The 15,595-nt window shown below is 45.4% G+C and overlaps 1 protein-coding gene across 1 annotated transcript in view; it reads left to right on the top strand.

Annotated features, from left to right (window-relative positions):
* Positions 1-15,595, top strand: part of LOC103257134 (AF4/FMR2 family member 1-like) — a 104,689-nt gene that overhangs the window by 83,137 nt on the left and 5,957 nt on the right. Inside the window, 5 exon segments of the mRNA XM_021710810.1 lie at positions 1,423-1,477; positions 1,602-1,639; positions 4,450-4,606; positions 10,533-10,742; positions 10,744-11,463. Coding sequence (XP_021566485.1) covers positions 1,423-1,477; positions 1,602-1,639; positions 4,450-4,606; positions 10,533-10,742; positions 10,744-11,463 — 1,180 coding nt within the window.

Genomic DNA, 15,595 nt, shown 5'->3' with positions numbered 1-15,595 from the left:
GATGGCACTTATGTGTCTGGCACTGTTCCAACAAATATTCATTCAACATTAACTCATCTATAGTTCATGATTCTAGTTCAGGTAGAGACTATGGAAGAACATTGTTTAAGTGTAATATGTATATATTTTGGTTTTGTTTGCATGAATTCCATCCTCATGGATTAGGGGTTGGGACACTTGGTCTCAGGGCTGGTCACAGATCCACTTTGTGGTAGCTCTATTTTCATGTTCAGAATATGTGGAATATGGAGGAGATTTTTTTGTTGTTTGTTTTGTTTTTTGAGTTGGAATGCCACTGTCACCCAGGCCATGGTGCAATGGCATGATCGTGGCCACTGCAGCCTCAACCTGCTGGGCTCTGGTGATCCTTCTGCCTCAACCTCTCGAGTAGATGGAACTACAGACATACTACCAAGCACCGCTAATTTTTGTTTTAATTTTTTTTTGAGTCAGAGTCTCACTCTGTCACCCAGGCTGGAGTGCAGTGGCATGCTCACGGCTACCGCAGCCTCAATCTGCTGGGCTCAGGCAATCCTTCTGCCCAGCCTTCCAAGTAGCTGGAACCACAGGTATGCGCCACCACACCTGACTATTTTTTTTTTTTTTTTTTTTGAGTTGGAGTCTCACTCAGTCACCCAGACTGGAGTGCAGTGGCCGCTCCTGGCCACCGCAGCCTCGACCTGCTGGGCTCCTGTGATCCTTCCACGTCAGCCTTCCAAGTAGCCAGAATTACAGGCATGCGCTACTACGCCCAGCTGATTTTTTGATTTATTGTAGAGATGAGGTCTTGCTGCCCAGGCGGGTCTCGAATCCGCAGGCTCAGGCAATCCACTCACCTCAGCCTCCCAAAGGTGTGGGATTACAGGCTGAGCCACTGAGCCTGGCTTAATTTTTTGATTTATTGTAGAGACAAGGTCTCACCAAATTGCCCAGGCTGATCTCGAACCCCTGGGCTCAGGCAATCCTCTCACCCCCGCCTCCCAAAGAGCTGGTATTATAGGCGTGAGTCACTGTGCCTGGCCTGTTTTTTGTTTTGTTTTGTTTTGTTTTTAATTGTAGAAATGAGGTCTTACCATATTGCCCAGACTGGTCTTGAACTCCTGAGCTCAGGCAGTCCTCCCACTTCGGCTTCCCAAAGTGCTGGGATTACAGGTATGAGCCACCATGCCCCACCAAGATAGAGTTTTGAGATGATTAGAGACCTGCACTGAGATGGTTTCAGTGGCATTGCTGACAATTATATATTGTAATTGTATAATGCTAAAACTTCCACTTCCAGGAAAATAAAGCATTTGAGAAATAAGGAAAACGTAGACCTATCCTGGCCCTCTTTTGTATCATTAGGCATATTTTCTGTTTATGCTTCCAAAAGTTATTAGAAAGTATTTCAACTTCTCCACTGTCTGTCCCTGCCCACTCCAGCATGCTTCAAGATGACCTTCAGCTCAGTGACAGTGAGGACAGTGACAGTGAACAAGTAAGTCCTGGATGCCCCATCACACCGGCAGTCCTTTGAAATCCGCCTCACAGATCGAGCTGCTTGTTCTAACCTGTTTTTTGTTCTCTTCCTGGTCCTTCCTCCCCTTACTGGGAATGCCTAGACCCCAGAGAAGCCTCCTCCCTCATCTGCACCGGCAAGGTACCGTGCGGGTTTCTCCCATCTCTGTAGCAAACTTGCCTTTTTAGCCAAATGGGAAGAAGAAAGTCTTCTTTAGTACTTCTGTGGTTTCTTCATGGGGAAGGAGAAGGAGGATCCCAGGAAGAGGAAAGTACCTATGTAATATTTCAGGAGCTTAGGTCAGTCCTTAGATCAGCCAGGAAGGTTGTTAGCCTTTAAATGTGAGAGGTCCTGCACTCACATATAGTGTCACTTTAGAGGCGAAAGACTTTTCAGCGTTTAAAAATAAGCTTAAAGTACAGTTTATCAACAGTCTTGTGTAACCAGTATTTGAAGTTTGGCTAAAGAACCTAGTGTTTTTATGAAGGTGAGATATTTACTGGTTTTCAAAATCACAAGGCTGAATTATTTCCACAACTTGTTTTCTGTAGTGCCTGTTTTTTTAGTTATATGAATTTTCAAATTGTTCAGCTGCTTTTAGAAACGATCTGCAGTACATTTTAGTGTGATGGGAAATGACACTGTTTTCACTTGATCAACAGGCAGCCACACTTGAGGAAATGTGCTGCTTTTTTGGGGGGGTATTGGGAACCATTTGAATGACTTCTATAATATTTTCTTCTGATACCGAATTTAATGATATGCCAAGTAACTACCTCTCGTGGACAAAGAGTTAAATTATTTTACTCCTTTGAGATGTGCTCATCCATTCAGAGGCAAGGTCTGCAGTAAAGACATATACCTATCATGCAGGTACTGTTATAGTTAATGTGAAGGCAGCCTGAGTAATTATGCCAGGGCTCATGGATTTGTAAGGTCTGTTTATTTCCCATTTTGTTCAGTAATTTCGGATGGTATGACAACTCGTAAAACGTGACAAAGTAGCCTAACTTTTAAAAGTAAAGGAAAAGAGCCGGGTGTGGTAGCTCACACCTGTAATCCCAGCACTTTGGGAGGCGGATGCGAGAGGATTGTCTGAGTCCAGGGGTTTGAGACCAGCCTGGGCAACTTGGCAAGACCTCAGTCACTACAATAAATCAAAAAATTAGCTGGGCGTGGTAGCGCGCGCCTGTAGTCCCAGATACTTGGAAGACTGAGGTGGAAGGATCGCCTGAGCCCCGCAGGTCAAGGCTTTGGTGGCCATGACCGTGCCACTGTGCTCCAGCCTGGGCAACAGAGTGAGACTCTGACTGAAAAAAAAAAAAAAAAAGTGAAGGAAAAGAAGAAACCAAGGTGGGAATAAATTAGCGGCAGAGGCGACCTTGAAAGTATATCTGTCCCATCCTGCCTACCACTGGCTTTAGCTCTTCAGCTGGCTGTGTTTGCAGGATCACAAATTTGATCCAGCTTTTCTGTGAGGAAATTGTGTAGTGGTATAGTGTGTTTGTTTTGAAATTACCTCAACGAGTGATTGGGTTATTCTTTAAAATTTTTATTCTAATATTGCATGTTATTTAATCAAAATCTATTTTGAAAATATTTTGGGTAGATTTGAAAGCTTTCATGATTATAGTCAATGATTTACTGCTTTAAGTAATACCACCTAGGGCCAGGTTTTAAGGTTATGCATGCTTTGAAATTCTGTATGTGTCTGGCAATGTGATCAATATGTGTTTGCTGGCTGGGCATGCTGGCTGACACCTATAATCCCAGCACTTTGGGAGGCTGAGGCCGGAGTATTGCCTGAGCTCAGGAGTTCGAGACCAGCATAGCCAACAGAGCAAGACATTGACTCCAAAAATAAAATTTAAAAATTAGCCATGTGTAATGGCACACACCTTTAGTCCTAGCTACTCAGGAGGCTGATGTGGGAGGATCACCTGAGCCCAGGAGGTCAAGGCTGTGGTGAGCCATGATCATACTTCTACACTCCAGCCTGGACAACAGAGTGAGATCTCGACTCAAAAAAAAAAAAAAAGAGTTTTCTCACTGATACAGGATTTTTGCCTTGTTCTTAAAACTGAACTTTACTTTGACTGGTATTTGGGCATGATCCCTAAGCTACTCATAAAAAATGGCCTGTTTTATAATTGCTTTGGAGCTCACCTCCCAAGAAACACCACTTATATTCAATGGCCATTGGCTGCCATGCTGTTAGTTCCTGTATAGAGAATATAGGGAGAACTTAAATTCTTTTTCTTTTATGTTTAATTTCTCTTTTGATCATATGTAGCAAGGGTCAGCAAACTTAAAGGACCAGTTAGTGAGTATATTAGGCTTTGTGGGCCATAGAAGTCTTTATTGCAACTACTCAAGTCTGCTATTGGAGCAAGAAAACAGAAAACACAGATAGTATATAAAACAATGGGTATGAGTGTGTACTAATAAGGCCGTGCTGGTAGCTCATGCCTGTAATCCCAACACTTTGGGAGGCCAAGGCAGGAGGATCCCTTGAGCCCAGAAGTTGAAGACTAGCCCTGGACACCATAGTGAGACCTTGTTTCTGTAATAATAATAATAATAATAATAATAATAAAACAAAATTAAAAAAAAAAAGAAAAGCACGCAGCCAGTCCAGGCCATGGTTTGCCAACCCTTGCTATCAAGCACACAGTATCTAACTTAAATTTTGTATAGCTTGAATAATGTTATTCGGGAGTTAAATTACATGGGCTCCTCCTTTATGCAGCTATCTGATGACCTATTTCTGGGAGTTTTCACTCTCTTGTGAGCCACCATGGGCTTGTCTCTGAGCCAGAGGATGTGATAGTTTAGTGGTATCATCTAAGACAGGCCCTTCCTTTCGAGGAGCAGAAGGGCGGGCAAGGGGAGGAAAGGCTGCAGTCCTCCTTGCATGGTGCCTTCTAATTTTATCTTCGGTTGCTTTGCAGCGCTCCGCAGTCCCTTCCAGAACCAGCGGCATCAGCACATTCCAGCAGTGCAGAGTCCGAGAGCACCAGTGACTCAGACAGCTCCTCAGACTCGGAGAGTGAGAGCAGTTCAAGTGACAGCGAGGAGAATGAGCCCCTAGAAACCCCTGCTCCAGAGGTACCGTGTCCCCCCAAGTGGCCACATCAGATGGCAGCATTGTGCCCTAGGGCCGGAGTCCGTGCCGCTGGCTAGGCCTGACCAGAAGGCCAAATTGTTCTGTACGTGGGATGGTGCCTCTTCTCCGTGGAGAGCCGCCTGCTTCTGTTTACTTGTTTCCCACCAACTATCTGACAGAGGAGAGGTGGGAGCGAAATCCTCTCTCCCCTGTTGCTGCTGGTGTTGTTTGGAAGAGGAGCAACTCATTAAGAATGTTTGCACACCATTTTCTTTTCCTTTCTTTTGAAAAAGAAAACTTGTTTTCAGCAGGCCGTGGTTTTAATATTAGTAAGAGTTCTTTCTGAAATTTCAGGAATGCGTGATTTAAGGAGAGCAAAAGGAGCCCACCTGATTTAGCAAAGAGCAGGAGTGTGAACTAGAGACAAGCCATCAGGAGTTCTATTTTTGAATCACTACAAGCCGTGCATTCAGTTGTGGCGAAGTGGTTTTGCCAGGGCTCTGCATTCCACTCCCTTCAGCCCTGTGTGAAACAGGAATGAAGGCATTTGCGTGTCACTCATCCCCAGGTGATGTCATAAAGATGAACAGACCGAGGAGACGGGAATCTCTAGCACAGGCTGGATCTGAGGGTCTGTGCTGTTTGTTGGATTATTGAATACGAGGCCTCAATGACAAGCACCACGGTTGCCATATCCTTGCAAGACTTGGGTAGCAACATCAGAGATTATGCTGGGGAAGGAAAGCAATGGAAAGGGAAGGTATTCTTAGTTGGGTTTTGGTGGCTGAGTGCAGCCCCTATAGAGAGAATTGTTCTGCACATGTAAGATGAACATGCCAGGGATTGGAGGTTTCTGATGAAGAAAGCATTCATGTTTTCTGTGTTTGTCTCTGGTTAGAAGCAAGGCAGCCCACCGGAACATTAGCCAGGTACATCTGGCGCTAATGACTGAGAGTGAAGGGCCTTGTCTGAGTGCAAGGGAGGCTGAGAAAATGACTGCATTATTTTCTGTGAGATGGGAATCCAGGTCTGGCAAAGAAATGCTCAGTGTTTTTTGGAAAGGATGAGCATGGGTCAGCATTAACTGCACTTGAAGTGCCTTTCAGATTTTAGAAATTACTCTGCATGTTTCTGGGCTCTTTGTTTCTTTGTATAATACTAATTGCTATTGAAATAATTTCCTATGCTTCAGAGAAAGGGATGGCCAGGTGTGGTGGCTCACGCCTGTAATCCCATCACTTTGGGAGATTAAGGTGAGAGGATCACCTGAGCCCAGGAATTCTAGACCTGCCTAGGCAACATGGCAAGACCATGTCTCTATAGAATCAAAAAAATTAGCCAGGTGTGATAGTACAGGTCTGTAATCCCAGCTACTTGAGTGGCTGAGGTGGAAGGATCACCTGAACCCAGAAGGTCAAGGCTGTGGTGAGCCATGATTATGCCACTGCACTCCAGCCTGGATGGCAGAGTGAGACCCAACTCAGGGGGAAAAAAGCAGGGGGGACTAAAAATGCATGTAGACAAAATGTGTGATGTTCACTGTTCGTGTTCATAAGATATGGAGTATGCTTCACCTTACTCCATAAGAAAAATCTGCATGTTTGTTAGAAGTAAGATAATCCAATTAAGTAATAAAATTTAATTCGAATGAAATGGAAATGGTACAGATTTGACTGAATAATTGAAACTCGAAAAACAGTTTAATCTGGTGTTTGGGATAATGAGACATAGTTCCATTTTACTGCTCAGGAAGTTACTGGAATAGAATGAATATTACCCTTAGGTGTAAAATAAATGCTCCCATTCTGCCTTTTTTTTTTTTTTGAGTTGGAGTCACTCTGTCACTCAGGCTAGAGTGCTGTAGTATGCTCATGGCCACCACAACCTTGATCCTGCTGGGTTTAGGTGATTCTTCTACCTCAGCCTTCCAAGTAGCTGGAACCACAGGTGTGTGCTACCATGCCTGGCTTATTTTATTTTATTTTATTTTTTGAGTTATTGTAGAGATGAGGTCTCACCACGTTGCCAGGCTGGTGTCAAACCTGTGGGCTCAGGCAGTTCTCTCGCCTCAGCTTCCCAAAGTGCTGGGATTACAGGCTTGAGCCACCACGCCTGGCTGCTTTGTTTCTTTTTTCTTTTTTTTGTGTTGAAGTCTCACTCTGTCACCCAGACTGGAGTGCAGTGGCCGCTCTCGGCCACCGCAACCTCGACCTGCTGGGCTCCGGGGATCCTTCTGCCTCAGCCTTCCAAGTAGCTGGAACTACAGGCGTGCACTACCACGTCCGGCTAATTTTTTGATTTATTGTAGAGATGAGGTTTCGCCTGCCCAGGCGGGTCTCGAACCCGTGGGCTCAGGCAGTCTACTCACCTCAGCCTCCCAAAGGTGCAGGATTACAGGCTGAGCCACCGAGCCGGCTTGCTTTGTTTCTTAAAGTCACTTTACTACAAAGGCTCGTGTTTGTGTGTGTGTGTTGATGTGCAGATCCAGCTTGGGGACAGTGTGTGTGTTGTGTACTGAGGTTCACCTTCCTGGGAATGTTTGATCTTTGTTTAAATTTGAAGTTTTTAATTTTTCCTAACATTATTTTTACTTTTATTTTTAAAAGAAATACCTGCATTAATCGAAACTTCCCATGTTTGCTTGAGAGTAACATGAATTCCATTAACCAGAGATACTCATTTTAACATTCACATCCTTTATTCTATTGTTAATGCACTTTCTTTTCTTTAAATTTGCACTTCTGTTTCTCATCACTCTGTAGTTTTGCTAAAAGAGTAGATCTATGTTGTATGTAGCTCAAAACTTCTTATTTAAAACCATAATTCGTTCAAAAATATACTAACTTTTGCCAATTTAAGAGGTTGGAAGAGGTAAAGGGACATGCGGCTAAGCATTTATTAAGACACTCAATGAAAACCAATCAGATACTTTTTTCCTACTTCCAATTTGCCATATTTGGGTTGCACTAGCACTGGGAGGACAGAAGGGAGGGTGGGGAGAGGCAGAGGGAGAAATGAAAACCCTGGCCCTCTCCTGCACTTACCTACTTATCATTTTATTTTAAAATCTATGTTTAATCAGCCATTTAGGCAAACGTTTTCCCCATCTTGGCACCCAAATGATACCTAACCTTGAATGTTCTCTCTTTTGTAACTTAATATTGGGCACCCAACAAGAATTGCTCCTACCCTGTCCTCTTGTCTGGGTACAACAGCTCAATTTCACCCTGAAATTGGGCTGTAGGCCTCCCTTCTGGACATTTCAGGACCATCGTGGAAGAAAGTGTTTTATTTCTGTAACCAGGACATTTCTTCAGGGACCATGAAACATATCTCAATACTACCCTACTCTGCAGTCTGGGGAAGGCAGATGTTATTTATACCAGGAACGGCTTCCCTTTTTAGTGCACGCATCAGTATTCTCCTAAAGAGCATATCAGTGATTGGGGTGCAGTTGCCAACACAGCCAGGGTGAACTGTGGCCGTCCCTTCCCTGAGGAAGGGGGTTAGGACTTATTCCTGCTGTGATCAGCATGTGATGTGTTTCACTAGCTTGCCAATCTGTTAGCCACCAGTGTTAAACAACCGTCCCCCCTCCGCCCCCAGTCTCTGAAGGAAACCGTGTTTGACAAACAGGTATTGTGTGCTCATCTTTTGTCTGCCTCTAACAGTCAACCTGCCTTGCTAGAATATAGAAGAGATTTAGAGTGCATGGGACAGATGCCTGGCACATCCTAGGTCTCCTCCTTCCTACCTCCCTCCCTGCCTTGGAATTCGGATGAGAGCACGGTATGAGGTTAAGATAAGTGAAGGAAGCTGGAAAGGAGAGATGGAGTCAGCAGGAAAAAAGGCAGTATCCAGTCATCTTTCTGGCAAAATGTGGTCTCACCTGGCTTCTTCAGGTTCCTTAGTTCTATTCTGTTACGGTCACACTAAGCCAGGCCGCCTACCCGGCCATTTTATCGCCTAACCTTGTTCTGACCAAAAAGCTTTTATGTACCCATCTACATATTTTGCAGTGTTAGATTTCATGTTTTTTTGTTTTGTTTTGTTTTGTTTTTGTTTTTGTTTTTGAGTTGGAGTCTCACTCTGTAGCCCAGACTGGAGTGCAGTGGCCGCTCCGGCCACCGCAGCCTCGACCTGCTGGACCCCGGCGATCCTTCCGCCTCAGCCTTCCAAGTAGCTGCAACTACAGGCGCGTGCTACCACACCTGGCTAATTTTTGATTTATTGTAGAGATGAGGTCTCACCAAGTTGCCCAGGAGGGTCTCGAACCTGTGGGCTCAGGCAGTCCACTCACCTCAGACTCCCAAGGTGCGGGATTACAGGCTGAGCCACCGAGCCTGGCTGATTTCATGTTTTTATGGAGTTGAATTATTTGGGGTATTCCACTTGGGAAATCTGTGAGCAAATCATCCAATGAAAACTCTTCCACCTATCCAAGTGTTCTCCTTATTCATAATTTAGCCAGTTAAGTCTCAGGTGGAATATCTTTCGACTAATATCCACGTGTACTGGGTATATGACTTATTCATACAAACCACCTGTCAAAATGGATCTTAGGGAAAACACATAGTAAGCCAATGATGTATTGCCCGTAAGTATGATCACTGCTTACTCTAATAGACGCTACTAGCTTTCTGTATGATATGAAATCCGTAGGTATGGAAATACAGCTAAAGGAATACCACAGATATCTCGTGTACCCACTGAATGTTAGATGCAGTAGTGGAGTTTGGAGACACCAAAGTCTGTCATTCTGTTAATAAGGTCTCATAGCCTCATCAGAGACATGTGATGGGATTCTCCAGTAGTGAATTTAGCAGCAAAGTTTGAAATACCATTTAAGATAACAAGTCAAAACGATTGTACAGCTAATCAACATAATCTCATTGCTCTTAACTCTGTACCTTAGAAACACAGGTGCTATTTCAGACCAGGTTTCCCATAATGAGAGACTTGATGTTTGACTTTCGAGTCCTAGTAATTCTGATGTTTGGCTAATGTGACCTTACTTGACTCATTTTACCAAGGTGTAAAATTGAAAAATTAGGATGTATCTGTGATACACTGATAATTTTGTCATATATAAATATTTACTGTATAATGTTTGGTAAATAAGAGAAATGATACCAACTCTTGAAGAAGAATCATTTTCAGTTGAAAAGTATGTCAAAAAACAAATAAGAATATAGCATGAAACCCGGGGTAATCACTGAAAGTTAGTTATTCATTACCTACCTTCTGAAAACACTTAGTAAAGTGTTTAAAACTCTTCATTTTTTGTATTTTCTAATAGAATAATTTACAAGTCCAAATGCGTCGATTCTGTTTATATTATAGATTCCATAAAAAAATGTTTGCATTATAAAATTGCCAATAGCCTATTAGTCCATATCTACTACAGCAAAATTTCCAAATCACACAAAAAAATTGAAGATTGCTTTAAGAGTTAAATGTTATGGAGTTTGACTTATGATTTGAGAGTGTAAACAGACCCTACATTCTTTTTTTTTTTTTTCTGAGTTGGAGTCTCACTCTGTCGCCCAGACTGGAGTGCGGTGACCGCTCCCGGCCACCGCAGCCTCGACCTGCTGGGCTCCTGCGATCCTTCCACCTCAGCCTTCCGAGTAGCCGGAATTACAGGCATGCGCTACCACGCCCGGCTGATTTTTTGATTTATTGTAGAGATGAGGTCTCACTGCCCAGGCGGGTCTCGAACCCGCGGGCTCAGGCAATCCATTCACCTCAGCCTCTCAAAGACGTGGGATTACAGGCTGAGCCACTGAGCCCGGCCAGAACCTACATTCTTAGGATTGGAATGATTACCTCTCCCCAGGACAGTCCCGTATCATTGGGTGTCTAACACAAAAGAATAGTTTATCATCGCTAGTCAATTAACACTTTTCTCTGTTTCCTAATTTTTAGCCTGAGCCTCCAACGACAAACAAATGGCAGCTGGACAACTGGCTGACCAAGGTCAGTCAGCCCGCCGTGCCCCCGGAAGGCACCGGGGGCGTGGAGTCCCCTCATCGGAATCAGGAGAGTAAGGGCGACAGCAGCACCCCGAGTCAGGAGCGTTCCGAATCCAAAGATCCTCCTCCCCCCAAAAACTCCAGCAAAGCCCCCCGCGTCCCTTTCTGAAGGTCCCCACCCTGGAAAGAGAAGCTGCCAGAAATCTCCCGCGCACCAGGAGCCCCCACAGAGGCAAACTGTGGGAACCAAGCAACCCAAGAGACCTGTCAAGGCCCCTGCCCTGGCAGATGCGCGAGCCAGCCAGCAGGGAGACAGCGAGCCAGGACCCCCCCACGGCTCCAAAGACCAGACTTCCAAAGACAGGCCCAAGGTGAAGACGAAAGGACGACCTCGAGCTGGGGGCAGCAGGGAGCCCAAGCCTGCGGCACCAGCCTCCAGCGAAAAGAAGAAGCACAGGATCCCTCTCTCGGGTCCCCCCAAGGCGGTCTCAGGCCCAGACCCCGCGAAGGACAATGCGGGTGACAGAAGCCCTGAGCATGTGGCTGTTGTTCCCCTGACTCAGAGCCAGGGCCCACCCCACAGTGGCAGCGGTGGTAGGACTAGTGGCTGCCGCCAGGCCGTAGTGGTCCAGGAGGATGGCCGCAGAGACAGACTCCTGCTGCCGTTGAGAGACACCAAGGTGCTCTCTCCGCCCAGGGACACTCGTCCACCTCAGAGTCTGGTAGTGAAGATAACCCTCGACCTCCTCTCACGGATACCCCAGGCTTCAGGGAAGGGAGGCCATCCGAAGAAGCCAGAAGAGAAGCTGCCGGCCATGGGGAAGGAGCGCCACTCTGAGAAAAGGAGCCCGGACAACTCCAGCAAGGTGGCCAGAAAGAGGAAGGTAAGATGGGAGGGCCCCCACGTGTGTGTGACTTGGCGATATCAAGGACTGGCCCTTGGTTTAAGCTCAACTGGGCTGCTGTAGGAGCATTTGGGAGTCTTTACTTTGAGTGGATATAGCCTTTGTACCTTCTGCCAAAGTTACACTTTGTCTGGATCTTGATACTTCTCACTTAAAAAGTGTCACCTGAGCCCAGAGGTTTGAGACCAGCCTGGGAAACACAGTGAGACTTCGTCTCTACAAAATAAAAAAAAATGTAGCCTGTGTAGTGGTGTGAGCCTATAGTCCCAGCTACTCTGGAGGCTGAGGCGGAAAGATCGTCTGGGCCCAGGAAGTAGAGGCTGCAGTGAGCCTGGGCAACAGAATGAGACTCCAACTCAGAAAAATAAAAAGTGCTACATTCCTTAACTGGGCGTGGTAGCACCCGCCTGTAGTTCCAGCTACCTGGAAGGCTGAGGCGGAAGGATCGCTGGACCCCAGCAGGTCAAGGCTGCGGTGGCTGGGAACGGCCACTGTACTCCAGTCTGGGCAACAGAGTGAGACTCCAACTCAAAAAAAAAAAAACAGTGTTACATTCCTTCATCAGTCCTAATAGTTTGAAAAAAGATGAGGCAATCATTGATAGCTTCTTTAGGATAAGGTAGCATTTTGAAATACATTTTTGTTTTGTTAATGTCGGTGTTTACCACCTGGCCCATTAAGCTTTGCCATATCAATTAAGATGTTACATGAATTGAAATGTTAATTAGTATTCTGAATTATTGAAAGAACTGCTCTATACAGATTTTAATACTGTAGTATGATCTTTTATACCAATACTGCATCCATATTTAACTCCTATTGTAGAGCACCTCATTAGAGCTGCTAAGCACACGGTTAAGACACCTTGTTGTTGAACATAGGCTGAGATGGCACATTATGAAGTATTGAACATCTGTCATTTTATTATAATTTTTAGAAGGTTCATTGGGATGTAGAATGAATATAGCAAAAAAAAAAAAAGAGAGAGCTGTGTTATTTAGGACCTGCTATTACTTGGACAGACCACTATTGTAGACAGTCCCCTTTCTTCCTTTATTGTGCATCACTGAGTGTTTGATCTATTTTTTGCTTCTTCATGATGAAAAGATTAGTGAGTGTTCCCCCAATAGCGTTCTCAAGCCAACTTGCTCAAGATTCAGAGACAAAGGTACAAGAAGGGCCAACTCTCTATCCTTCTGAGAAGGTGTAACATTTTTTCTTTTTTTCTTTTTTTTTCTTTTTGAGTTGGAGTCTCACTCTGTCGCCCAGACTGGAGTGCAGTGGCACGCTCCCGGCCACCACAGCCTCGACCTGTTGGGCTCTGGCGATCCTTCTGCCTCAGCCTTCCAAGTAGCTGAAACTACAGATGCACACTACCACGCCCAGCTAATTTTTTTGATTTACTGTAGAGATGAGGTCTCGTCAAGTTGCCCAGGCGGGTCTTGAACCTGTGGGCTCAGGCAATTCATTCACCTCGGCCTCCCAAAGTGCGGGATTATAGGCTGAGCCACCGAGCCCGGCAGGAGTAACATTTTTAGCACTCTTACAAGTACATGAAAAATTTCTTACTCAGCTGTGGAAGTTGAGCTAAGAATAACAAAGGAAAAAAAATTCTGAAGCCTGCTCTGTCACGTCTGAGATTCGACTGATTAATCCACTAGGTTAAAAATATAACACGACTTTTCCAAACACTGAAGGGCGACTGCTTTCTTCAGATCCTTGTCGCAGGAGACATGAGGATGTGTACTGTCACCACATTTGCAGCAGGCAGGTTGAGTGGGATGGGATTGGGTGCTGACTTGTGTGCTGTTTTGGTGAGAAGGTTTCATGCCAGAAACCTTTTAAAACTTTTTAAATGGAGCCCGGCATATTGTCTCATGCCTGTAATCCCAACACTTTGGCAGGCCAAGGCGGGAGGATTGTTTGAGACCAGCCTGGGCAACATGGCAAGACCTTGTCTCTACAAAAAAAATGAAAAAATTAGCTGGGCATGGTGGTGCACACCTGCAGTCCCCGCTACTTGGGAGGCTGAGGTGGAACTATCATCTGAGCCCAGAGATTGAGGCTGTGGTGAACTGTGATTGTGCCACTGGGTGACAGAGTGAGACCCCAACTAAAAAAAAAAAAAAAACCTAAAACTTTTAAAATGGGATTGGGATGTGTGTGTGTGAAGGGTACAAAACTTTATGGAGGAAATTGTGATGGATCTAGAAAGAAAAAGAAACCTGCATCTTAAGTACCTGAGAAGACTTCAAGGATACACACACCTTTGCTCCCCCTCCTGGGAAGTCTTCTGTCACGGGTATCTTCCAGCTACCATGGTCTTGGGTGGGTGGCCCCAGTACTGACCCTCTGTATTAGATTAGCTCAAGTGCAGAGACATACTCACTTCTGAATTGCTCGCCTAGCAGATGAGATTGATAGACATTGGAATCCCCAGAGAATTCTCAACCCAGCTCCTACCGCACGCACCTCTAGAAGAGTTGCTCGTGACTCTAGAAAAAGAAGCTTCTAGCTCTTCCTGCTGACCCTAAGAACCATGGCCTCTCAAGGCCATCTGGGGCTTTCGCTGAGTGCCCCAGGGCGGCTCATTATCTCTCTGTTTAGAGCATGCAGAAGGAATGATTCCTCGCCTTCCTCAGTGCATGGTTTTTTTCAGAGCTCTGACAAGCCACAGAGCTTGGCCGGGGCATGCGGAGATAACCTGTCTTCTCGAGGCACTGATAGGATGGGTGTCTGAGCCAGTGGCTCCAGCCTGGGCTCCCCACAGCAGCCTTAAGCACTTAAGGGACTTCCTTCCAACTCCCAATGGAATGTAAAAGTCCCTTGGGTAATCCTAATGCCTATTGGGTGGGAACCAGCCTTACTAAGGACAAGATTGCACAAAGCTGGTTCTTTGGATTGAGAAATTCCTCAGGTCTGCTGTGTTCAGACATCACTGATCTAGGCACCCAGAACTGTTTGCCTGAAGTATGTCATTAGCTAGAAACATTCCTCAGAGCTTTCAGATAAATAGAAAAGCCAGCTAACTGGATACTTACCTCATGATCACAGAGTCATGTGTCCTTTGTTTTTTTGTTTTTTGTTTTGTTCTGTTTTTAATTCTGCTAGATTCCAGGTGGGAAATATGGTATATGTCAGTCTCGAATTCTTTTCTGTGGGGGACAGGGTATCCTCCTTTCCCAACGCCTGACTGCTTGTTTGGGGCACCCTGGTCCTCCAAGGCAGAGGCAGGGCTGTCAAACTTGGGTGCTTTCCCTCAAATTTGGATAGTGAAGATTGTTTTTATTCATTTTATTCATAAACACTAGAAAAAGCTCTCTGAGGATGTGGTTAGAGCAAATGAAGAATGCTCCTGATCCTTCGCATTAGTGGGATTTCATGTTTTTACCTAAAAGCCCCTTAGAGTCTGTCTCTCTTGACTAAAAATTCAGCAAACATTTTCTTTCAGAGGGCTTATCGGCTCTCGAAGCCATTTTAGACTTAAAGCTGTGTGAAGATGTCCCTAAAGAGATAATGGTGATTTGGCCAGGCACAGTGACTCACGCCTGTAATCCCACCTATCTGGGAGGCTGAGGCAAGAAGATTGCTTGAGCCCAGAAGTACAAGACCAGCCTGGGCAACATAGCAAGACCTGTCTCTACAGGAAAAAAAAAATTAGCCAGACATAGTGGTGTACACGTCTAGTCCTGGCCGCTTGGGAGACAGATGGAAGGATTGCCTAAGCCCGGGAGGTCAAGGCGGCTGAGCCAGCATCATTGTGATTCTGCCACTACACTTCAGCAGGGTGGCAGAGTGAGAACTCAATTCAAAAAGAAAAAATAGTGGCTGTCAGCTGTGGCACCTGTAGAAATGCACTTGTGTTTTTCAGTGCTTTAAAGGTATGGGAAAGGAATGATTCAGGAAGAAAAGAGGAGGAAATTGTGAGGGCAGATAGGCCCAAGCTCACACAGTGCTCCCTTACACAAACAACTGCATTTCTTTTATTTTTATTTTTTTTGAGTTGGAGTCTCACTCTGTCACCCAGACTGGAGTGCAGTGGCCGCTCCCGGCCACCGCAGCCTCGACCTGCTGGGCTCCGGCGATCCTTCCGCCTCAGCCTTCCGAGTAG

Source organism: Carlito syrichta, unplaced genomic scaffold (assembly GCF_000164805.1).
Source record: "Carlito syrichta isolate Samal-C Ts95f unplaced genomic scaffold, Tarsius_syrichta-2.0.1 Scaffold301560, whole genome shotgun sequence".
Classification (NCBI taxonomy): Eukaryota; Metazoa; Chordata; class Mammalia; order Primates; family Tarsiidae; genus Carlito; species Carlito syrichta.
This window is presented reverse-complemented; position numbering and strand designations above follow the sequence as displayed.